Source organism: Dipodomys spectabilis, unplaced genomic scaffold (genome assembly GCF_019054845.1).
Source record: "Dipodomys spectabilis isolate Male_0828 unplaced genomic scaffold, ASM1905484v1 ptg000126l, whole genome shotgun sequence".
Classification (NCBI taxonomy): domain Eukaryota; kingdom Metazoa; phylum Chordata; class Mammalia; order Rodentia; family Heteromyidae; genus Dipodomys; species Dipodomys spectabilis.
This window is the reverse complement of record NW_024870803.1, coordinates 3,896,753-3,920,436: the sequence shown is the minus strand read 5'-3', so window position 1 is coordinate 3,920,436 and position 23,684 is coordinate 3,896,753. Positions and strand designations below refer to the sequence as shown.

General features: G+C 44.6%; 1 protein-coding gene across 2 annotated transcripts in view; it reads left to right on the top strand.

Annotated features, from left to right (window-relative positions):
• The window catches only part of Slc22a3 (solute carrier family 22 member 3), a 71,990-nt gene that overhangs the window by 12,393 nt on the left and 35,913 nt on the right, over positions 1–23,684 (top strand). For both annotated transcript variants that reach the window (XR_006148895.1, XM_042689738.1), the window contains exons 2-3: positions 18,101–18,204; positions 22,594–22,748. Coding sequence is in view for 1 of the 2 variants with exons in the window: in XM_042689738.1 (XP_042545672.1) it covers positions 18,101–18,204; positions 22,594–22,748 (259 nt within the window). In the remaining variant the exon portion in view is untranslated. The remainder of the gene's footprint in view (positions 1–18,100; positions 18,205–22,593; positions 22,749–23,684) is intronic.

Genomic DNA, 23,684 nt, shown 5'->3' with positions numbered 1-23,684 from the left:
GTTTCTTGTTCAGGGATGAACTTTGGGGACTTCAGGTAATGTGGGAAAAGAGCTGCAATTCACTTGGGGTGACAGCTGTGGCTCCTGTGGAGGAAGACAGCGATCCAACCCCGGGATGCACAGACCCCCTCTCCCCCACCCCCACCCCGGGTCACAGCAATCTGTCCTTCTGTATGTTGAGATACAACAGCTTGGGTTTTTGTGACTCCCTAGTGCCGAGATCCAAGATTCACACGGCCAGCAGCGGTTAGGCCGCAGCAGTAGACTAGAGTCCTCACAGCAGCGTCTGAGCATCCTGGGGCTAGTTTGTCTTTTTACCTTGCGAAAGTCGAGACAGCTGGGTTGTAACATCTGTCGTAACATGCCACAAACAAGGTGATGTCCAAACAGAGGTGCTCAGTCAGGTAAGGCCTTTAGCACACATGGCTGGACGCCAGCCTTGGGAGGTTCGCCAGTGGGTGTCTCCCTAGTAGGAGAGAAGAAACGGAATGAAGCACCAGTCCTGATTCTCCAGACAACAGGCACAGAGGGGTCTTAATGAGTCAACTTATAAATACAATGCATCTTGATCAGTGTCGCCCTCCTATCATTCTCCCCACCCTCTAACCCGATCCTGGTCTTTATTTGGTTCAATGCCTGTAAATTGTTCAAAGGAGTTGTTCTGTTAGCATCTACCCTGTGTAGCATGTGTGTGGTGTATGCATGCCTGGTGTGTGCATGCGGCCCTGTGTGTTTTCATGGATGTTAATATTTTAGATCTAACTTCCCCACAGGAGAGAAGACATGCGCTTTCATCTCTCTGAGCCTGACCTACTTCATGTAATATCGTTTTCTAGGTCTGTCCATTTCCCTGCAAGTGACATAATTAGAGGGTCTTGTGTTTATACCTGGAGCTCAGTCCTCCTCCTGTTTATGCTTCTGTTTGTGTGGCTAGGATGGCAGAACGCTCAACACCCAGCTTTTCATTGGTTGAGATCGTGGTCTCACAAATCTCTGCTCAGGCTGGCCTTGAACCCCAGTCCTCTTGATATCTATCTCCTAAGTAGCTAGGATTATAGGTGTGAGCTGCGCCACCCGGATCAGAGTTTCTGATGTTGAATTTCAGGTATGAAAACCCCAATCCTCATGTGCTAAGTGGGTGGTGGTACTAGGGCTCTCCTGAGAGAAGGCAGTACTGCCTCTGTGGGTTGGCATTCAGCAAGCACCAGGCTGCCCACTCCAAGGTGTGTGCACGCCCTCAGCCCTCCTCCAGTTCCAGTGTCTCCAGTCTCAGGTGCCTTTTCCCGGCGGCTTAACCCAGCGTGCGCACAGGAGAGCTCTGATTTCACCTTGCTCCTGCCAACTGGAAGCTGTGGGTGACAGACAGTTCAAGATGAAAGGGGACGTGTGTGTCTGCTGCCCTGTGGGGAGAGTCACCGCAAGCCGAAGCCTCCAAGCCAGAAACAGAAGGGACCAGGAGCCAAGAGCTCCTGTTCTGAAGATCAGTTGTCGCACGCTTATCGGGGAATGGGGGAGGTGACAAAAATCACATACACTTAAGAGTGGTGGTTTCCAAAAGGGATTCTCTGCAGAAGTCTGCTGAGAACGAGCTTCCTGACATGGCTGTTGAGTGTGTTTTCAAAGCAAATACTCATAGAGCAGTCTCATGAAAATTCAACCCCAATATTCAATATGCAGGGTAGAGGAGAAAGGACGATTGATGTTAATAAAGTTAATTTGGCATCAACTTAAAAAAATCAAATTACAAGTTTCTGTTTATAAACATAAACAGAAACTTGATTTTCTGTAACTATCAATACAAAACTAAAATGGCTCAATATATACTGTGAAAAAATGCATTCTTTTAACAAAAGAGCAGATCCCTTCACCTTTGCAGATTTTTAAATAAAATCATATGAAAACCAAAAAAAAAAAATCAAATTACAGAAATACATTTCTAGCCAGGTACCAGTGGCTTACACCTGTACACTTGTAATCCTAGCTACTCAGGAGGCTGAGATCTTAGATCACAGTTCAAAACCAGCCGGGGCAGACAAATCCAGGAGATTCTCATCTCCAGTTACCCACCAAAAAGCTAGAACCAGAGCTGTGGCTCAAGTGGCCAAGCATTAGCTTTGAGCGAAGTAGCCTAGGGAGAGCACAAGGCTCTGAGTTTATGCCACAGTATTGGCACAAAAAGGGGTGAAGGGAGAAAGAAAGAAAAGAGAAAAGAAAAGCATTTCCAATCCTCAGTGAAAGAAACTGTTCCAACAGCCTTCCTCTTAGGCTTCCTGATCCTTCCATGTGTCATGTGTCAGTCACGTGGTGATTGTGTGACAGTATCTTTGATCTGCCTCCTAGAAGGGCAACTGGCTTGTAGGGGTGTGTGTGTGTGTGTGTGTGTGTGTGTGTGTGTGTGTGTGTGTGTGTGTGTGTGTGTGTACATAGGTAGGGCTCAGAACTCTTTTGATTTAACATCAATCTAGTCCAATATGAAAACAAAACTGTCATGAGTTAACTCTGTGGACAGTTGAATAATTGCATTGATTGCTGCAGGAAATGAGTATTTTTGGTTTTGTTTTTTTGCAAAGAAATGATCAAATGTTAGATTTGAGCTTGGGGTCTTGCGAAACGGAAGTCGTGCTGTGTGGAGCGCCGTGAGGGCAGACTCGTGGAAAGGGCGCGTGCAAAGGGCTTCTCTGTGCCCCGCACACCTCAGTGCCTAACAGTGGTGAGTGACTGAGGAAACGGACTGAGGGGGAGGGCACCGCCTAGCCAGGGCGCCAAGATCCAGATGAGGGCAGCTCGCAGGGCTTCCTTCCCTCCTGGGAGGGCAGCTGGGAGGACCAACCGAGAGTCGGGTGTGAACGGAGGGATGCAAGGAGGGGCCGTGCCCATGCTCTTTCCCTCTTAGCGCTCTTCATCAATAAATGGGGGCAGCCAGGGCCTCAGCTTGCCTGCTCTGCTCTGGGGCTGCAGAATCCAGATGTATGCGGGGGCCCTGTGCCGGGGTTTGCTGTGAGAGCCAGGGTAGACCAGAGCTCCAGGGGGCCTGAAGACTGGCCTGGGACAGGAGGCCTGGCCGCCTCTGGAGACGCCTTTGCACCCTGTGCGCAGGGAGCAAACGTCAGCAGAGAGTCAGCCTGTGTCTTGGAGCTCCATGATTTCCCTGGCCCAGCTTTCCCCTTGGCACTCAGGGGCTGTTCCTGCCCCGATGGAGGGGCCTGCTGGACACGCGATGGCAGTCAGAAGGACGGGGGTGGGGAGTGCAGGGCCTTGAGGAGCGGCTGTCACCACGGTGAGTCCCCTGGGGCCTTTGGGAGCAGCCGGTATCCTTGCTCTGCGCGCGCACGCGCTGGGGACATCAGGCCCGGGAGCGGCTGAGTCATCTGTCAGCCTGTGGCCCTCCCTGTGCCTGGGCATGGCTTCTGGACTTGGACACCGTCTCAGACCTGATCTGCCTTGCCACGGCCCTGAGTCATCCCACCAGGGGACGCGGGCAGGAAAGAGTCCTGAGAGCAGAACCAAAGGGAGGGAAAAAGACAGAGGACAGGGGGCACACACGGAGTCTCTCATCAAGCTGCCGCCAGCCACACCTTTGTTCCAGAAGCGGCTCGTTCTCCCTGCTGACCTGCCCATGACTTACCAGGAAGACTGCACAGCCGTCCCCTCGATGCTCCGTTTTCCTTGGCTTCTGCCTTCCTCCAGCAAAACCCCGTGTCCCGTGCAACCAGCCTCTTCTTGAGGTCCTGCTGAGCAGGTCCCACCTGTGCAGCCTTGCAGCCCTCGGGGTATGGCCTGCGTCATCTTTTTCACGGCAGCATTAGTAAGTCAGGCACCTGCTCTAGCACGGACATTGCATGCCATCTCCTTGGTGCTTGCTACAGTCCTGGGAGATGTAAATACTACCCCCCCCCCAACCTTTTACATTGATAGGAAAACCTGGGGCAAGGTATGGCTCAAGTGGTAGAGTACTTGTCTAACTGACAAACATGAGGACAAGTCCAATCCCTAGTATGGGAGGAAAAACAGAAAAACAGGAAGGAAGGAATGGAGGGGGATGGTGCCAAGGGGTGAGGAAGAGAGACCTGAATAAAGAGCACTGGACAGCTGAGTTGTTATAGTAACACGTCCACAATCCTTCACGGCCTCTGATAGGATTTTCACCTCCACCCTTGAATCTTTCAGTGAATGAAGTAAAATATAAATAATTTTACAGGTGACTCTTTGGGATTTTTTTTCCTGTCTTTTGATTTAAGCCCTTACAAGCTTACTGGAAATTCCAACATTTGATGTTAAATTACAACATAATAATTTGAAGTATAAACTTTTTTGCCAGGCCCGAGTGTCCCATTTCTGTAACCCTGGCTACGTAGGAGGCTTAGACCTGTGGATTATAGTCGTGTCAGCCCCAGCGGGAAAGCTCATGAGAATCTTATCTCCAATTAACCACAAGAAAAGCTACAAGTGGAGCTGTGGCTCAAGTGGTAGAGCACCAGCCTTGAGTGAAAGAGCTCAGGGATAGTGTGCCCCAGCCTTAAGATCAAGCCCCAGTACCAGGACAAGAACAATTTTTTTTTCCTAAAGAAAACGACAACAAATACTCACGTATCACTTAAAATGAGAAAAAGTATTTTGTCTTATTTACATTAGTTGTTTTTTCAAAACCATCATAGATCCAGATGAAATTCTGCTTACTGTGAGGATGTAACAAATGACAGCAACGTTTAGTCACTGAAGATGATCATTTCTTCGTGCCCACAAATTCTAAGGGTCAAGAGGGTCAGAGCAATGGCGCATGACCTCTCCCCGCAGCTTGGGCTTCCTCCTAGCATGGCTGCCCAGGCTCCAGGGTCACCACCCTGAGCCCCACAGCCACCATCTCACAGATCTGCATCTGTGTGTGTGTGTGTGTGCGCGTGCACGCACGTGTGTGTGCGTGGCCTGGACTCAGAATTCACAGGGTGCCATTTCCACTCTGATGCGGGCTTCAGGAGACCTACAAGCCCTTCCCAGACCTCAGGGACAAAACAAGCAAGACTGCCTGCAGAAGGATGTTGGGAAGGCTCCGAAAGAGCCTTGGGCTAGGCTCGGGGTGGGGTGGTGGGCGAGCGGCCTCCTGGTTCATTTTTAAAAATACTTTTCCTACACATATGGACATTCATGTGAAGGTCTTCACGTGACATTTCCGTCCCTCTAAATCGAATCCCAGAGTGTCGTGCCATCCTGTGTTAGAACCAGGCATCTTTTCAAAAAAAATTTATTTTTTATTTTTACCAGTCCTGGGTCTTGAACTCGGAGCCTGGGCACTGTCCCTAAGCCTCTCTGCACTCAAGGCAAGCTCTCTACCACTTGGGCCACAGTGCCACTTCTGGCTTTTTCTGAGTAGTTTATTAGAGATAAGAGTCTCATAGGCTTTCCTGCCCATGCTGGTTTCAGACTGTGATCCTCAGATCTTACCTCCTGTGTATTTAGGATTACCAGTGTGAACCACTTGCACCTAGCACCAGGCATAACAAGAGTTATGCATCTTGATCTTAAAATTACATTTGTTTTGCAAAAAAGTAAAACTGTCTGATTGTTGAAGGCTACTGGCTGGCCGCTTGGCCATGCTCACCTGGTCAGTTCAGCAGGAAATCCCTGTAGATGTTCTAGTTTGCTTTAATCACTCTGAGACCTCTAACTAAACACAGCTTGTGTGTAAAAGGCCCCAAGGAGCAAATATTTCCCATCATAACTTTGTGCCCTTTTGGGGCTGCAATTGTGAGTCCCATGATAAGTTGTAATGATAGAATGGGTGAGAAATTAGTGTTTGTCCAGAGTTGACAGAATGAATGTACATCTCAATCATGGGAAAGACCAGGCGCCTCCTAACATGCTCCCACCTGGCCCAACCAAGTTTTGATAGTGCTAAGTGAAGGAAGTTGCAAGAAACAAGACTGTTCCATGTGTGGAACTACTCAGAGTTTGGTGGCAAAGTTTCATCCATACTTCAGGCCACCTAACTCTAAACTTTCCAGTCATAACAGGGTAATTCTTGCAAAGCTGTGGAACCCAGGTAGGCTTCAGTTAGACATGCTCTAGTCCTGGGGCTGACCTGGAAGTTCTTTGTCATAAACCCTGGCCAAAACAATTCTAAGATGAAACATTTCCTCACGTGGCTTTTCCTGATTCCTGTCCGTGGGAAATGTTATAACAACACTGCTATTGTCATGTCTCACTTACTCTCCAGTACAAACTAGCAGAAGAACAGCAAACAAAGCAAAGACCCACAAGGCACAGAGAAAGCGCAGTCCCAGCAGTGTGCTCAGATCACGGAGCTTTGGCTCAGATCACGGAGCTTTGGCTCAGATCACGGAGCTTTGGCTCACACCTTTGTGCTTCTTTGAATTGGATCACCTCTTTAACCTTGAGGTAATTTGTCGATCAATTCTAACAAGAGCTTCTGGCTTTCTTACTGGATCATTTAACATTATGTTTCACCTCTAAAGCTTTCTATTGTGTGTGTTTGTCATCTCATAGTACTCCAAGGAAATCAACGTTCGTGCCGATACCTCTTTTACATCCACAGACTCAGAAAATATCAGAACAAGAAATCACTGAGCTCTTTTTATTAAAAGGGTTAAAAATTCATGCTCTCTCAGTTGATGGGAGAGAAGGTTCTAGAAGGATTCTGGAAAGATGCATCAAGTCAGAAAGGTACTTGTGAAATTAGAATATAACTTTGTAGCATTTATATCAAATCCAATAGTTTCTAAAAGCTTTAAAAGGAAAGACCCACGCACAACTGGGGTAATACCAAGGGTTTTGATTCTAGACACAAAATTTCATGTTCTGGAAAAGTCCATTTTATTTATATGGCATTGGTGGTGGTATTTCCTCAGCTCAGCTGCCTATGTCCTAAGAGTGAGTTCTTGTTAGAAAATGTTGGCTTTGGCAAAGTTTAAAAGGCGTACATGTTGCTGCATATTCTGATAGGATGGTGAAAACCACTGACACACAGCCACCCTTTCCAAGTAGAGAAAAAGGAAGGCAGGAAACCAAATCAGAGAAGGTGTTTTTGGTCCCATTCACCACACAAAAATTCCTTCTCGGGAATGTCTGGTGGATGTAGCAGGGACGAGGATGGCAGATTCTCCTAGAGATGGGAGCCGGGAAGGTCCACGCCAGCCAGTGGTTGCCCTGAACTTCTAGGTACAGGGTCAGGGACAGCAAAGGCCGAGTTTTACTTTCCTCCAAAGGAGTACTCACACTTACCGAAGGATATTACTTAATCTAAACAAACAAACAACTTTTCAATACTCTCCCTCTGTTTCACTCTCTCATACCAACCCGCAACCTCATGCCTGAACCCGTTCTAAGGAGTCTTTGAACTCTGAAAGCTACCTAAGAGTTCTTCATGTGTAATGTAAAGGAAATTTCTAGCAGCAAAAAGGTATCCTTGGTACTGTTTTCAAAATGCCGATTGCATGTGATTGGGCAGGTGTTTGTCCCAGTGAGGGACGTGTTGAAGGTGAATTTGGCATTTGCTTTTTCCCAAGCTTGAGTGTCAAATATAGCATCTGAACTTCAGGGTTTTTTTTTACTATTATTAGTTTTAATTCCCATTATGTTTCTAAGGATCAGCCTTATGTTTTGCTTTGTAATACCTACAGTTATCAAATACTTGGCCTAGTTGTGTGCTGTTCTATGCTTTGGATATAAACTGGTCCCGTGGGATAACTGCAGAGATAGGAAACAGCAAGGAGCTGGGACTCATGTTCTGAATTTGCCCTTTCCCCTCTCATTGGTATCTATTATGTATTTCCTACTAGTCGCTGCAGAGCAGATCAATGCGCCTGAAATGGCTAGGCTGAGTTTGTCATCAGTTTTTATTTTTACCATAATGTAGTCGGACTGCTTTCTTTCCACAATGTTGAGTCATTTTATGTATTTAACGTACCCTATGAAAAGTCTTTCCTGCACCTGATTACCTCAGGGCATTTGTTCCAGGCAGCTATTACACACTGGGTCCACAATCAAATACAAGAACAAGCTGTAATCACTGTTGCTAATCTATACAGGTCTTATATCTTATTTTTTTTTTAAACCAGCTTTGAGTACTCTTTGGAGGAGAAAAACCACTATGGATGGCATTCAAGCATGTTTATTTTAGTAAGTCTGTATGTTTTACAAAAGAATCTGTATTCTTCATAATTTTGTTTCACAATACTTTAAAATTTGTTTTATAATATGTTGGAATGTGAGGTTTACGAAACAACTAGAATGATTTTGTTTAAAGTATAAATTTGACTGCGGTACAAGATTCTTACAGACTTAGCACTTCCTTTAAAAAAAAAAAAGACTCTTGATGTGTTTGTGTGAATGATGTTGGGGAAATGCCACATAATCCCTTACCTAAAATAAAGATTAGGTTAAGAACTGTGGTTATACATAGAATGTATTAAATGCAGCCATTTATGGTAACAATATAGAAGAGAGATTCACAAGTTATATGCAGAATTTATAAAACAGTGATAGAAACTATAACTTCATCTTTATAAAACATATACACATGTATAAACACACACAAAAAGTTTAACAAAATATGTATATCAGAGAGGGGTTGCAGGTGGTAATAACAGTTTCACAGTCACCATGTTAAATTTTTTAATTAAATGATAAACATACTTTTGAGTATAATTTATTTTTCCCAGTTTTCAAATCTGAAAGTGTAGTGTTGTAGTGAATGCAAGTTTTTGAACCAAAACATGAAAACATATGGTCTAAGAAGTAGAAAGTTCATTTTATACACACACACACACACACAAACACACACACACACACACACACACACACACACACACACACACACACACACACAGAGACTTGGGGCTTTGCTGGGAAGTTCAGGGCGGCATGTGTTCGTGTTTGGTCTCTAGGGCTGAGGGATGGCACCACTGAGAGATGGCACCTGTGTGTGCTGCCAGGACTTTATAGACAGGGGACACAGTCTGCCTGGCCCCGAAGAGTGACTTTATGAGGCAAAAAGAGATAGGTGTCCCAAATGGAGACCAGGAGGAAGGTCAGAGAGGTCAAACTAGTTCAGGTAGGATGACAGTAGTATAGCAGAGACACAAAAGGAGATGAGTCCTTGGGAAAATGTGTCAAGATATGACGAGAAGGTGAGTGAAATAAATGCAAAAACCCAAATTTCCTTCTGTAAGAGGGGGAGCGATCAAGTGGTTAGATCTGAACTGAAGGGAGAGTGGTTGCATTTCCAAAACAGAAAAAAAAAGAAGATGCATCACTCTCCAGTACACAGGTAGGATCTAGACTGAAAGCTGGCGGCAGTCATCTCTGACTGCCCTCGAGGTGAGCAAGGGTGTGCCTCAGTGGGCCACAGACCTGGCTGCGTGAGAGAATCCTTCTGTTTCCCTCCCTCTCCCGCTCCTCCCCTCCACCCCCATTCAGCCAGCTCCCTGCCCCTCCAGTGCTTGGGTTTGGGGTGATAGCTTCCTGCGCCTTTCTCTTCAGCCCTTTGCCAGATTCCATTTTCTAGCTTGCGTTTGTTTCTTTATTGTTTTTCTGATGCTGTCCTTTGTCTTCCATCAGTGAGCCCTAAGAGTGCTAGGGGATATGGAAAGGGGAGGAAAGAAGAAAAGATAAGTTTTTGGTGCTGCAGGCATTTCTGGCTTTATTCTCCAATGCACCCTAAAGATATGGTGCTCTAGCTGTAGGTTAAGTTTATCTTTAAGCTTTGTCATCCTTCTAATAAAGGGTGTCTTACCCTGCCCCCCTCTGGCTTCAGAGTGGCCCTGGTACAGGTCTCTCTTCTGGATGCTGTGTCTCGGTCATCTTTGGCCCTACTTGGCAAGTAGACACAGAACCCTGGTCACACCTTCCTCCCATGGGTGCCTGCTTCTGCTTTCCTGAAGGGAAAGCTATCCCTGGATTAGAGCCTACCCCAACCAACTTGACCTTCTTCTAACCATATCTGCCAAGATGATTTCCAAAGAAGGCCACATTCTGAGGTTCTAGGTGACGTGACTTCACTTTTTGAAGGACACTACTCAACCGAATAAAATGTAGCACAGTTAATTTTACCGCAGAAGGTATTAAAATAATTGATAGCATCTATCTGTTGTATATGCAACTGGATTCTGAGTTAATTGGTCCAGAGTGGCACTCAGATGTATTTTTTTTTCTCAGTTGCCCCAAGTAATTCTAATGCGTAGCTGCTGTTGAGAAACACTCTTAAAGATCCTTGGTCATGTTATTTATTGGGATCATCTTTGTGCCACTGATCACAATGCCATTAGCAATGTTTATTGGACACTACACAATGTTAAGAACATCACCAAGGGATTCAGAGCTGGGCGTGGCCGAGCAGGGAGCTGCCGGCGTCTGAGTCTGGGGCCGGCACTACTGTGCCATGCACACCGTTCCTCATCTCATCTTTACAGTTTCCATTATTTAGAGAAATGATAAACATTTCAAGATGAATAACTGCACGTCCTCCCTACAAAGAAGTAAAACAGCCCGGGGAAATGGCTGATGGATCAAAGACGTCTTCTGTCCCATGCTAACTCACAAAGGCAAAGTTAACAAAAGACAGGGCACAATTATGGAAACAGACTGCAGGTTTGCTTTTCCCGTCATTTCACAAGTGCAGACAGAATGCCTGCATTTTAAGGTGCCTCTCCACTCTGTTTCGATGCTCATTTGCGGACCCATCTGTTAAACCTTGAGGGTTTAACAGGACAGGAAGACCTGTGTTGTGCCCTTGTTTTGGACAATGGTACAGGTTCCTCAAGTTCCTGCTCTGTGTCACTCAGCTTGCTGGAGTCTTTGGACTCTTGCCCTGTCTGAAGCCACAACACCTGTTCCAGGCCTTTCCATTTGTAAACTCCGGACTCCTCTGTGTCCTTCTGATCTTCACCCTCTGCGTGTCCTGAGCTGTCTTCATGCCTCTGTTTTCTTGAGGGAAGGACTCGCAGTCCTGGCTCTGGACCTGCCTCTCTGTCCCCAGATTGCCCAGATTGGCACGGCTGCATGCTGGGCAGACCCCCACTGTACCCCAGGGGCTGTGTCTGTGCAGCCTCTACCTTGCTCTCTTGAGTTCTGTCTAACCCAGCTCTGCAGAGATCGGGTTGCTTCTGCCCCCACACCCCTCTCCTCCAGTCCCCCTCACATCTAGATATTCTTGCAAGAGTCAAATGACTATATTTGCTTCACATAAATTGACCTGGCTCCCAAACTATACCACAAGGTAGGCATGCAAATACGAATGCTTCTTCCAGCTTTATCTTCAGCATGACAGGCACACTAAATTAGTTTGCTAGAAATACCTGCACTCATCAGAATAGTTCATGCCTCCGTTAAGGAAACCATTTGCCTTTTGATGTTAAAGTGCCCAAATAATGCCATGAGATCCTGTTAAAAATATTTTCCTGGGCTGGGAAGGTGGCTCAGTGGTAGAATGCTTGCCTAGCATGCATGAGGCCCTGGGTTCAATTCCTCAGCATCACATAAGCAGGAAAAACCAGAAGTGGCGCTGTGGCTCAAGTGGTAGAGCACTAGCCTTGAGCTGAAGAACTGAGGGACAGCACCCAGGCCCGGAGTTCAGGCTCCATGACCGACCAAAAATAAAAAAATTCCTGCTGGGTTCTAAGTGTCTCACACCTGTGATACCAGCTACTCAGGAGACTGGAGATATGTAGTTCAAAGCCAGCCTGAGCAGGAACGTCTGTGAGACTTTTATCTCCAATTAGCTAGAAATGAAGCTGTGGCTCAAGAGGTAGAGTACTACTGTCTTTGAGCACAAAAGCTCAAGGACAGTGCCTGGGCCCTGAGTTCAAGCCCCAGGATGAGGAAAAGAAAAAGTTTTCCATGTGACAATTAAGAACGTCAACCTTCAGAAGTGGTGCTGTGGCTCAAAGAGGTAGAGTGCTAACCTTGAGCCAAAAGCTCAGGGACAGCACCAGGTCCCAAGTTCAATCCCTACAACCAACCAAAAAGAAAAAAAAGAAAAAGAAAAAGAATGTCAACCTTTCTCCTCATAGGATCCAGCCCAATTTTTGTGTGTGTGTGTGGGGGGGGGAGGGTCAGTTGTGCGGCTTGAACTCAGGGCCTGGGCGCTGTCCCTGAGCTCTTCAGCTTAAGGTGAGTGCACTACTGCTTGAGCCACAGCACCACTTCCGGTTTTCTGGTGGTTCATTAGAGATGAGAGTCTCATGAACTGTCCTGCCTGGGCTGGCTTTGAACCATGATCCTCAGATCTCAGCCTCCTGAGTAGCTAGGATGACAGGCGTGAGCCACTGGTGCCCGGCCCCACCCAATTAAAAAAAATAATTTCTTGGGGCTGGGAAGGTGGCTCAGTGGTAGAATGCTTGCCTTGCATGCATGAAGCCCTGGGTTTGATTCCTCAGCACCACATAAACAGAAAACGCCAGAAGTGGTGCTTGGCTCAAGTGGTACAGTGCTAGCCTTGAGCTGAAGAGCTGAGGGTCAGCGTTCAGGCCCCATGGCCCACAAAAAAAAAATAATAATAATAATTTCTTTATGATTGCTGTATTTGTAACCATGATCAGGCTCTGTTGTGATACCTTACTGTTGACCAAACTGGAACCTGACAGCCAATGTGCAATTGGCCAATGCCATTTGTAGCTAGGCACACCACAACCTGGCAGTATGCTTTCCACAAAGATTTAGTGGCTCCTGATTTCAAGCTAAGAATGATTCGCTCCATTTGTAACTTGTCTTAGTCCATTTTTTGTGGCTATACCAAAATGCTTGAAGCTGCACACTTGTAAAGAAAAGCTCACAGTTTTAGAGACTGGAGGCTGAAGATAGGGTGAGTCTATCTGGTTGGCCTCTGGTGAAGGTATCCCAGAGAGTGTGTAATGGGGATGGGGAGGAGGTGTATAGAAGAGACCAAATGGCAAGACAGGAAGCCAGAGAGATTCAGGAACCAGGCCCACTCTTTATAAAAACCCCTGGAGGGAACTAGCTAGGAACCTATGAAATGACATTTATTTGTTCTGAAGGTGTGCCCCTAACTACCCTGAACTAGATGCTGGCTATTTTGGGAGAGCAGGCTATACTAGGATCTTAATATAGAACCTTATGAGTGCTTGGCTTTCTTGCCTGGCTGGTGCTCTACCACTTAAGCCATATGTCCAGCCCTGCCTTTCAGATGGACACTTGTGGACTTTACTGTCTGGGTTACCTTCAAAATTCAGTCTTCTAGATCTCAGCCTTCGAAGTACCCAGGATTTCAGGCATGAACTACTGGTGCTCCTACAAGGCCTAGCTGGTAAAGGATCCAATCTTGCCCAGTACCACCACCCTAGAGGCTGAAGCTCCAGCTCAGGAACTTAACAGAGTTCATCCTTAATACAGCGGGAACAGAGGCACATGGATATTGTAAAGACTTCAGAGACTTTCCTTTTTCCCAGAGCAGTACAAACAATGGATGGATGCTGTTTCTCATCGCGTGTAATGACAGTCCAATGCTAGATGCCCTCAAGTCTTTGAATCTCTTCTGTACATGTTTGGGCAACAGGGCTGACCTCGACTTTTATGGAAAATCCAGCTGATGGTCATACTGTGATTGAGGCCCAGACCTGGTCTCCCCAGTTTCTTGCAGCTTTTGCATACTTGCATTGGTTTTTGCCTTTTTTTTTTTTTTTTGTATATTGAAGATATTTTTTCCTGTAAGAGTAATTTGGAAATCACAATGTATATACACACAATATATACAATATATAGTATATATAACATATATAGTGTAAGGGAAGATATGTATAATTCATATATGTGTATATATTTTTGTGCCCACATTGGATCATTAAATTCAGATAAATATGTCTGTTTGGACTTCAACAGCTGGGAAATTCTATGAAAAGCCCTTAGTTGGAAATCCTTCAAAGGCACTAAATTTCATTTTTCTGCAAAGCAAAACATTGGGATCCTTGTGGCGTTCCATGTACAGCTGCTGGCATTCTTTATCAGATCAACTTTCTGCTTGTTTCAAGGAGTTATTCTGTTTGTGGAAAGGGAGTTTGAAGATTAATAAGTAACAGGATGAGGGCACATGGATTTATGAGCATTAGAAAACTTCTTCAATGTTTTTATGTGTATACTCTTTGGAGAAAAAAAAAATCTTGGGAAGACATCCTTGTTCAGCACAGATGGCCTTCACAGAGAGACATAAATTCTCGTGCCTCTGGTTCAGACTGAAGTAAATTTTCAGTGAGATGCAATGGCCTTCTGCTGACAAGAAGCGAATCCAGGTCTCCCAAGGAAGTGCAGCAAGCAAATGGTACTTCAAATAAAGCCTTTCTTTCCACTGGCTTTCCTACCTGTGCTGGAGGGGTTTGTGTGTGTATGTGTATGTGTGTGTGTGTGTGTGTGTGTGATGTTGGTGTGCATTTATGTAAGTACACATACTTTGTTTGAGTTCATTTATTGGTGCTTTTGAAAGCTGGTAAGTTCTCCTAGACAGGAGAAGAGAAACTAGGTTAGGTATTTCAAGAGAAAGGAATTTGATAAAAGGTTTCTTGGGCTGGGCGCTGGTGGCTCATACCTGTAATCCTCGCAACTCAGAAGACTGAGATGTGAGGATTGCAGTTCAAAGCCAGCCTGGGTAAGAAAGTCTGTGAGACTCTTATCTCCAATAAACCATTAGAAAACTGGAAGTGGTGCTGTGGCTCAAGTGGTAGAGCACTAGCCTTGAACTGAAGAGCTGAGGGACAGTGCCCAGGCCCAAAGTTCAAGTCCCACAACCAGAAGAAAAAAAAAGATTTGTTGGGAGAGTTAAAAAAAAAGGAGAGGGAAAAGATAAGGAAGGACAGCTCTTTCCGTGTCTAAGTGATCAGCCCCTGCCCTTCTGGACAGCCAATTTTAAGGCCTACCACCAGACATATGGGTCGAGATTCCTTGGCCCCCACATGGCCAATTCCTGCAGCCACCAAATGTTGTCCACTGCTAGGACTGGAGATGGAACTGGTGCCAAAGCCAGGAGCCGAGTCCACCCCTCCCTCCTGACTTCAGATCTGCCTCTAGCCCCTCCACCTGAACAGATCCTGTTGGCAAAGGAGTCTGGGAAATAGAGCGTCCATGCCTCTGGTTCTCTAGGACTCAGCAAGCGCAAAAGAGCGGATGATCTCTAGCCCTGGGTATTTTAGAAAATGTTGTCCTAGCACTTTAGCCATTTAGACTTGGGTTTCCAATTCATTTTATTTAAATAAGAAGCATGAAAATGTCCTTTGGACTGTTCCTCTTTCTGGGAACATGAAAAGGATGAACAGTTTTGTAGGAAAGAACATTTGGGGCATGCTAACCCGCACGACTCAGAAGCAGCGGACTGAGTTTGTGAAGAGGCCTGGGTCATTCTGAGAACACTCGTTACCTCTGGACTGTGAACCTGGGTCTCTGAGGGACAGCTGGGGAGAGCAACTTCCACACTGTGAGTTCTGATGTTTGAGCTGGTTGATACTTTTCTGAAGTGAAGTGTTGGCTTTTCTTCCCAGTAATTAAATCATCCTTTGCTTTCTCGGATTCTTGTACATTTTTCCCCTGGTATGGTCTGTCTGGATTTAATTCTGATGGGATGCTATTCCAGACAATGCTTTCCCTTTTTTTAGTTTTTTTGATCTTTATTTTATTGTACAGATGCTGTACAGAGGGGTGACCGTTACATGAGTAAGGCAAGGAGTCCATTTCTTGTTGAGCATTGTTACCCTTCCCTTGTTATTCTGACACTATCCCTTCCCCCCCCCCACCTCTTCCCTCCTCCTGCCACCCCCCGACCCAAAGTTGTAAAGTTCATTTCCAACATACTGTGTGTCTTGTGGGTGTCCTTGTTGCAATGGGTCATCCTGTGTCCTTGTTTCAGCATTTTGTTATTCCCCTTCCCCTCCCTAAGTTAGACAAATGTATCTACAAGATGCAAGGGTACCAAAATCAAGTACAGTGACAATAGGGGATGTACCATAGGGGGAAGAACATACAAAGGAAACAAAAAAATCACATAATACATTAAAAACAATAACAACAAAGAAAGACCTCTTGTGTTCATATCTTGGAGTTCATTCCACTTAGCATCATCTTCTATGGTCATATGTACATAGCTTTTGAGCTTTTCTGCTCATCTGATAAAATTATCCTAGATGTATACTAGTTATTGCAAATGAGGGACCTATATTTCTATGGATCTGGCTTACTTCACTTAATATGATCTTTTCTAAGTCTTTTCATTTCCTAACAAATAGGATGGTATTATTCTTTCTGATGGAAGCATAGAATCCCATTGTATATAAATACTACATGTTCTTGATCCATTTATCTACTGGGTTGGTTCCATATCTTAGCTATGGTAAATAATGCTGCAATAAACATAGTTGTGCTGGTAGCTTTAGTATGGCCAGATGATGCTTTCTTTTTTTTTTTGGTCCGGTCATGGGGCCTGAACTCTGGGCCTGGGCGCTGTCCCTCAGCTGTTCAGCTCAAGGCTAGCGCTCTACCACTTGAGCCACAACGCCACTTCTGGCTTTTTTCTTTTTGCTTATGTGGTACTGAGGAATCAAACCCAGGGCATCAGGCATGCAAGGCAAGTGCTCTACCACTGAGCCATCTTCCCAGCCCCCAGATGATGCTTTCTTAAAATGAAATACCTTCAAAACCCAAAAGTGATGTAAAAAATCTTTGTAACCCACCAGCATTAGATTATTCCTATTATACAAATAGGTGAAACTCTTTCCTCTCAGAAGATCTCAGTACTCTGAGGTGTGCCAGGTACTTCTGCCCCTCCTCCCTCATCTTTTCTTTCTCTGGCTATGTTCAGGGATAAGGCATTAGCTAAAGAACCAAGACAAAAAGCCGAGCCTATAAATAAATCATCGTTTGTTTGTGAATGAGTATTTATGAAACTAGTCAAATTGCTGTTTGTATGACATTGATTTTAGCTTAATGCTGTGGTCTAAAGCAGGCTTGGATGAGCACACCATCTAGCAGTCACTAAGGTGGAAGGTCTGATGCTGTGAAGAGAATCAGATCCCCAACCCATCCGTGTCCTCTTTCCCCAGTGGGGCTGAGACAGAACTGTGGTGAGAATTAGAACCTCGCCCACCTCCCCATGTGATATGTAGATTAAAACTTTTACAACCTTAGGCTATCAATCCAGGGGACAATTTAAAATACTAATTTGGATATGAAGAAAGTAGTTAAGGAAGAAAGGTGACTAGTGACTTTTTGCAAGTCTGATGTTTCCCATTTCTTGCTTCCAGGAAAATTATATGAGGATTTAAATAATTTATTAGCAAGTTAAAAAATAACCTTGGGGATAGAACCATATGCGAAGCATGGCATCTAATTGGGAATGGTGAAGGACTGAGTAACATTGCTGTAGAAATTTCTCTCCATTCCCAAGGGTTTGTTTATAGATACACGATTTCTGGGATCACAAATTTATAAAAACTGGTATTGAACATCAGTTCTTTCTAGAAATAGATGTTTGGCTGCAGATCACAGCTAACTGAGAAAGCCCATGGCTCTCAGTATTCTACTCCAATTGGTCCATTTCTGTCAGAATTTTAGCCGGGATGGTAATTCTTTTTCAAAATTCACCATGGCTTTTATTTGACCAAGCACAATTTAAATGTAACAATGACTATAACTCAGAATAAAATCTAGTATTTAAAAACTTAGTTTCATGGGCAATTTTTTTAAGTTAAATGTCAGTTTATATAGAACTAATTACATATGGAATTGTGGCAAATAACATTTTTTTTTTTACTGGATGATGGCAGGGGTCCACTCATATTTATGCTCATAATATATATATATATATATATATATATATATATATATATATATATATATACTAAAGTGTAAATAAAAATTATATTTTATTGGGCATCCTTCATATTACTTATACATGTTAGTATTTATACTATACTATAACTTCCATTTTTTGAATTATTTAAGCTGACAAAAATGTGTCTTCCATATAAAGATGCATGAGATATATTTCAATGATTTATTCAAAGCCTTTAAGAAAAAAAATGCTTAAAGGTCATTGATGTACACACACACACACACACACACTCAGGACTCATGCCTCTGTTTGTTTCCCTAGTTTGACCTTGTCTGTGTCAATGCGTGGATGCTGGACTTCACTCAAGCCATTCTGAACCTAGGCTTCCTGGCAGGAGCCTTTACCCTGGGCTATGCAGCAGACAGGTAAGACCAGATGTGAGAACCATTACATCCCTACACACACCATGTACACATGGAATAAAAATGCCTTATATCTACTGTTTAAAATAGCTTTATTATATTTGAAGACAAATTTCTTTTTCTACTACTCCTGACATTTATTTTATATGATTTGACTAAGTCTTTAACAGTGCATTTACTTTTTGGATGTAAGTACTGAATTCTCCAGATAATATCCCTTTAAAAAAAGAAGTATTGTCTCTGTCTTTAATCTTTAAAAGGCAGACTATAGGCCAGGTGCTTATACATATAATTCTAGCTCTCAGAAGGCTGAGAGCTGGAAGATTGTGGTAAGAAGCCAGCTCAGGAAAACAAGTCCTTGAGATCTCATCTCCAACTAACCAGCAAAACTCTGGATTGGAGGCATGGATTAAGTGGTAGAGTACCAGCTGTGATCAACCAAGCTGAGGGAGTGTAAGACTCCTGAGTTCAAGCCTAGTACCAGCAAAACAAAACAACAGCAATACAAGATTGTATTGTTTTCCTCCAGGCTATCAGGGAAGGCTAAATCTTACAGATAATAGAAGAAATCCAGATTATTCGTTCTGGACAATAGAACATGGGTTTGTATATCTGAAACACCCATGCAGTAAACACTGCCCAATACAACAAAAACCCGGCACAAGCATCTTATTACCACAATTGCTCTTAAAGAAGGACTGGAAAACGGATGTCTGTAGCTCACAGGTGTGAGAGCATGGTGTCAGCATCTGCTTGGCTCAGAGTTGGTGGTGTCACCGTGGTGGGATTCCACGCATACCATACTGCAGAGCTACCATGATCAAGCAAAGAACGGACAAGTGGAGGAAATAGATCCACATAAATACATCCAACCCATCTTTGACAAAGTAACAAAGGCAAAAACAATGGAGCAAAGATACTTTTTCCAACAAATGATGCTGGAAAAACTGACTTCTACTTAGAAATATGTCTCCATCCAGACTTTATATGGACGTTGGCTACTTTTGTTGGTGGTGGTGGTGGTGGTGGTCGTGGGGCCTGAACTCTGGGCCTGGGCACTGTCCCTCAGCTCTTCGGCTCAAGGCTAGCGCTCTATCATTTGAGCCACACCACCACTTCTGGCTTTTTCTGCTTATGTGGTGCTGAGGAATGGAACCCAGGGCCTCATGCACGCAAGGCAAACACTCTACCACTGAGCCACCTTCCTGGCCCTTAATTGTCTTCTTGATTGGATTGACAAATGACTGGGCGGTGGGAAAGCCCATTTCTGAGGATACAATGATGGTATTTCCAGAGATGACTGGGCCATGAGAGTTATGTCTCAATGCTGTCGTAGGATAGCATTATTGGAAGATGGTAAGAAGTAAGCAGGGCCTGTTTGGAGGAAGCAGGTCACTGAGGACATGTCCCTGGGGTGTATCTTGTGTGGGCCCCTGCCTGTATTCCCTGTTCCACTTCCCTTTTGCCCTGTGGTGAACAGCCTCTTCTGCACATGACCTGTCTGTAGGATCCTTCTTCCCAGCCCCTGGGGGCCAAGTGAGCCACCGTGGACAGAGCCCACTGCACCTGTGCCGAATGAGCTGTCCTTCTTTCTACATTGCTTACATGAGGCAGCCGACGCAGTGACAAGAAAGCTGACTGATACAAAGCCATCAACACAATCAATTACACACCATGGATCATGGACCTAAATGTAAAACACAAGGTGTGAAACTTCTTGAAGATAGCATCGGAGAAAATCTAGGTCACTTTGAGTTTGGCAATGACTTTCTAAATATAACATCCAAAGGCACGGTTCATGCAAAGAAGAACTGATAAACCGGGCTTGATTAGAATGAAACGTTTTCTGCTGTGTTAGAAAACAACAACAACACTGTCAGAGAATGAAAATGTATCTACAAAAGGTCTATGTGATAAAGAGCTGTTATCCAAAAGAAACAACTCTGAAAACTCAAGCAAACTTTAAAAAAATGCAGACTGATGTCTCCTAAATGATTTTGATTTTAAAAAAAGACCTACAGATAGTGAAATAGAGATGATCCACATCCAAGGTCATTAAGGAAACGGGAATTAAACCCAAGAAAGCTGCTATGCACATTCTAAGTGGCTGGCAGCACCAAAGGCTTCTCAGTCAGTCTGTGAAGCCACAGGAGTGTTTGTCCACTGTTGGTGCAATGCAGTGATAAAGCCACTGGAGAATACCGTCTGGCAGCCTCTGTGCTGTCTCATAAAACTAAACATCCAATCCAGCCATTGTCGGCCTTGTGCATGACTCTGGGGAGCTGAAAATGTGCATCCACACAACACTGGACATACCGTTACAGCCACTATAGTCATAATTGCCTAAATTTGGAAGCAACTAGTACTTTTTTTCCAGCGGGGGAATGCATAAATAATCCAGGATACATCTGGACAATAAAATGTCATTCTACACTAAAAAGAAGAAACCTGCCCGTTGAGGGTGGTGGCAGACAGGACGTGAGGGCCTGAAGCTCTGAGTCTGGAGCTCATCACTGGCGATCCTAAGCATGTACGCCAGATGGTCGGGGGGCAGGTTGATGGGCATCGCCATACACCAGTGTCGGCGCCTCTCCTGGTTAGGACACCAGGTTGGGGTCTGACTTTGTTGGGTGAGAGGATTGCACCATTACGTGGCCTTGCGGTGCAGAAGGAGCTCATGGGCCTGGTTTTTCTGACGTGGGTTTTATACGCCCATGTGTCCAAGTGTCCACAGGTGTTGCATAAGCAAGGTTGTTGTCAGTCTGCCTTGTGGTTTGGGCTGGACATATGGTTGTTGTGTACTTTTACAAATGATATAGAATCATTCTGCCTCCACATCCGCACTTAAGAATGGAGAAAACTGTGATTTTATAAAAGTCACTCAGGACAAGGCTCAGCCTGAAAACTGCCGTTCTACACAATATGGAGTAACTTGGAGCAGGCCACAGCCTGATATGCACATCATAGATGCTGAAACTTGCTGCAGTCTCAGAGGAGAGACGGGAGTGCCGGGTTTCTAGATCCCCCTCCACCTTCCCACTCCCTGTCCTGCAGCTTGAGCTCAAGAGCCTCATGGCTGTCCTTGATCATGTTTTTCTCAAGGCTATCACTCTACCACTTGGGGCCAGCTTCACTTCCTGCAGCTACTTTAACCCCTTTTGAGCAATGCTGTAAAGTAAAATGTGTGATTTAAGAGTTAATATTAGTAATTAAGACTGAAATAAAGGGACCTGTTTGCCAGTGGCTATTGAGGGGCATCAATAGTACTTGGTCAATTAATACCTAAGTAGTTGACATAACTTGTGAATTTATTGTTATTCAATAAATTCTGACATTGTGGGAAGACACAAACATGCCCATCTAGATTTCTGACAGGGCTGGGTCACATCATATGAGTTCCGTGGAAATCCCTATAGAAAAATATCAAAGAATAAAATCTCTTTGAAGTTATTGACTGCCAACTTTCCCAGCCAATAATCTTGTGCAACTATTCTGCATAGTAGCTCGTTCCTTTCTCCTAAGTCATTTAATAGTAGCTACGTAAACAGTGAAAATAAAATGCAAAAATTAAGAACGACTCAGATTGGTTGTGCAGTTTATAGCTTACGAACTTTATTGATACTCTCCAATACCTTCCTCTAGAAAAGGTCTCAAGGAAGACCAAAACATCTGCAAGGAAACACAACCTAAAGTTTGAGAGAGCTGAGGAATTTGCCTAATGTCGCATGACTGGTGATATATTCAGGCAAGCTTGTGAGAGAGGGAGCACTCCTAGCTGCAATGAACCATTGTCACTTTGTTCGATCCCCTTTTCCCTTACACAAAAGTTGCTAGAAAGAGTCAAGTCCGCACCACCAGGAAGACTGAACTGCCACGCCAGTGAGAGAATGCCCTTTGGGAAGCTGCGTTCTGTGCTCTAAACTCGGTTACATCAGCTCACAGGTGCACGACGTTTCACTTGCCTTGGTTTTGCCATAAAACAAAGCTTCTGGTTTTCCACAGTTCTTTAATTATAAGCAGTCATTAAAATATTATTATTGTTTAGTGTAACAAGGAAGTTACAAAAGGATTCATTTTCTGTACAGCTTCTTTTTTTGGAGGGAAAGGGGTGGTGGGACTTGAACTCAGACCTTACGTTTTCACTTAGTGTTTTTACTCAAGGCTGGTGCTCTACCATCTGAGCCACAGCTCCACTTCCAGCCTTTAGATGGTTAATTGGAGATAAGAATATCTCCTCGACTTTTCAGTCTTGGCTGGCTTCAAACTGGGATCCTTAGATCTCAGCTTCCTGAGGAGTTAGGGTTATAGATGTCATCCACCAGCGCCTGACCGTCAGCAGCCGTTATATTGAAGAAAATGTTTATGTTGATCTCTTCTCTCTTTTTCTAAAAGGTATGGCAGGATAGTCATTTACTTAATATCCTGTTTGGGGGTTGGCGTCACCGGTGTCGTGGTGGCCTTTGCACCAAATTTCCCTGTGTTTGTGGTCTTCCGCTTCCTCCAAGGTGTGTTTGGAAAGGGGACGTGGATGACTTGCTTCGTGATTGGTAAGACCCCTGCGTCGCGCCCTCCCCTCTGCGTGAGACTGGCCTCAGCTGGCCAAGGCCAGGCCACTGCAACTGCAAACCCCCCAGACTCACGTGGCCACCAGTACCATTTCTGCCAAAGGAGAGCTCAGGAGCAGAATTCTGACTGCATTAGGCACTGACATATTTGCTGCTTTAATTTGCAACCCAGATGTGGACTATAAAATCCAGGATGAACAACTTCTCTCACTCTTTCTCATGACTTTGCTGTACTAGAAACTGATTTCTATACACATTTCAGTCGCTCCTTGGAGCAACATTTTAAAGCCTTTTTGTGTATCGCATTTGAGTAATAGTTTGATGTCATATTCATAAGTTGTCAACTATTCTTTACATCTCCTTCCTTATGAGTGGAGAATGTTGCACGCGTGGGAAATACGTACTGACATGAGTTTGTGAGTCTTTGTGTTCTTCCAAAACTAGAAAACTTGACTTCGTCTATGAAAGAAGCACATTCTTCCCCCACGCTTTCTTATATCACTGAGAACACCCTGGCAGCCCCTTTCACTCCACTTAGTCTAGCTGAGGACCAGCCACTGGCTTTAAGTTTGGTGGATTCATGCCGCGGGAAATAACACCTCGCTTCCACTACTGCTCCAGGTCTCTGAACATCCAGTCTCCTAATGCCCACGCAGTGCCTGGAGAACTTTAGAACATCTTACGGGTGGGAGAGAGTGGTTGCCACAGGCTAGAACTATGGGATAACTTAGAAATGGGAGCGACTTTCTAAGGTGACCCAGGTCTGCGTAGTTTCTCTGGGTTTATGATTTAGGATAACCATACAGTAGTTTCTCTGGGATAGATCAAAAGCAGAAGAAACCAATTCATGGGAAGGAGTAGAAATTTCCAGGGACAAAATTTCCTCCATGATTTTTTTCTTTTTCTTTTCTTTTCTTT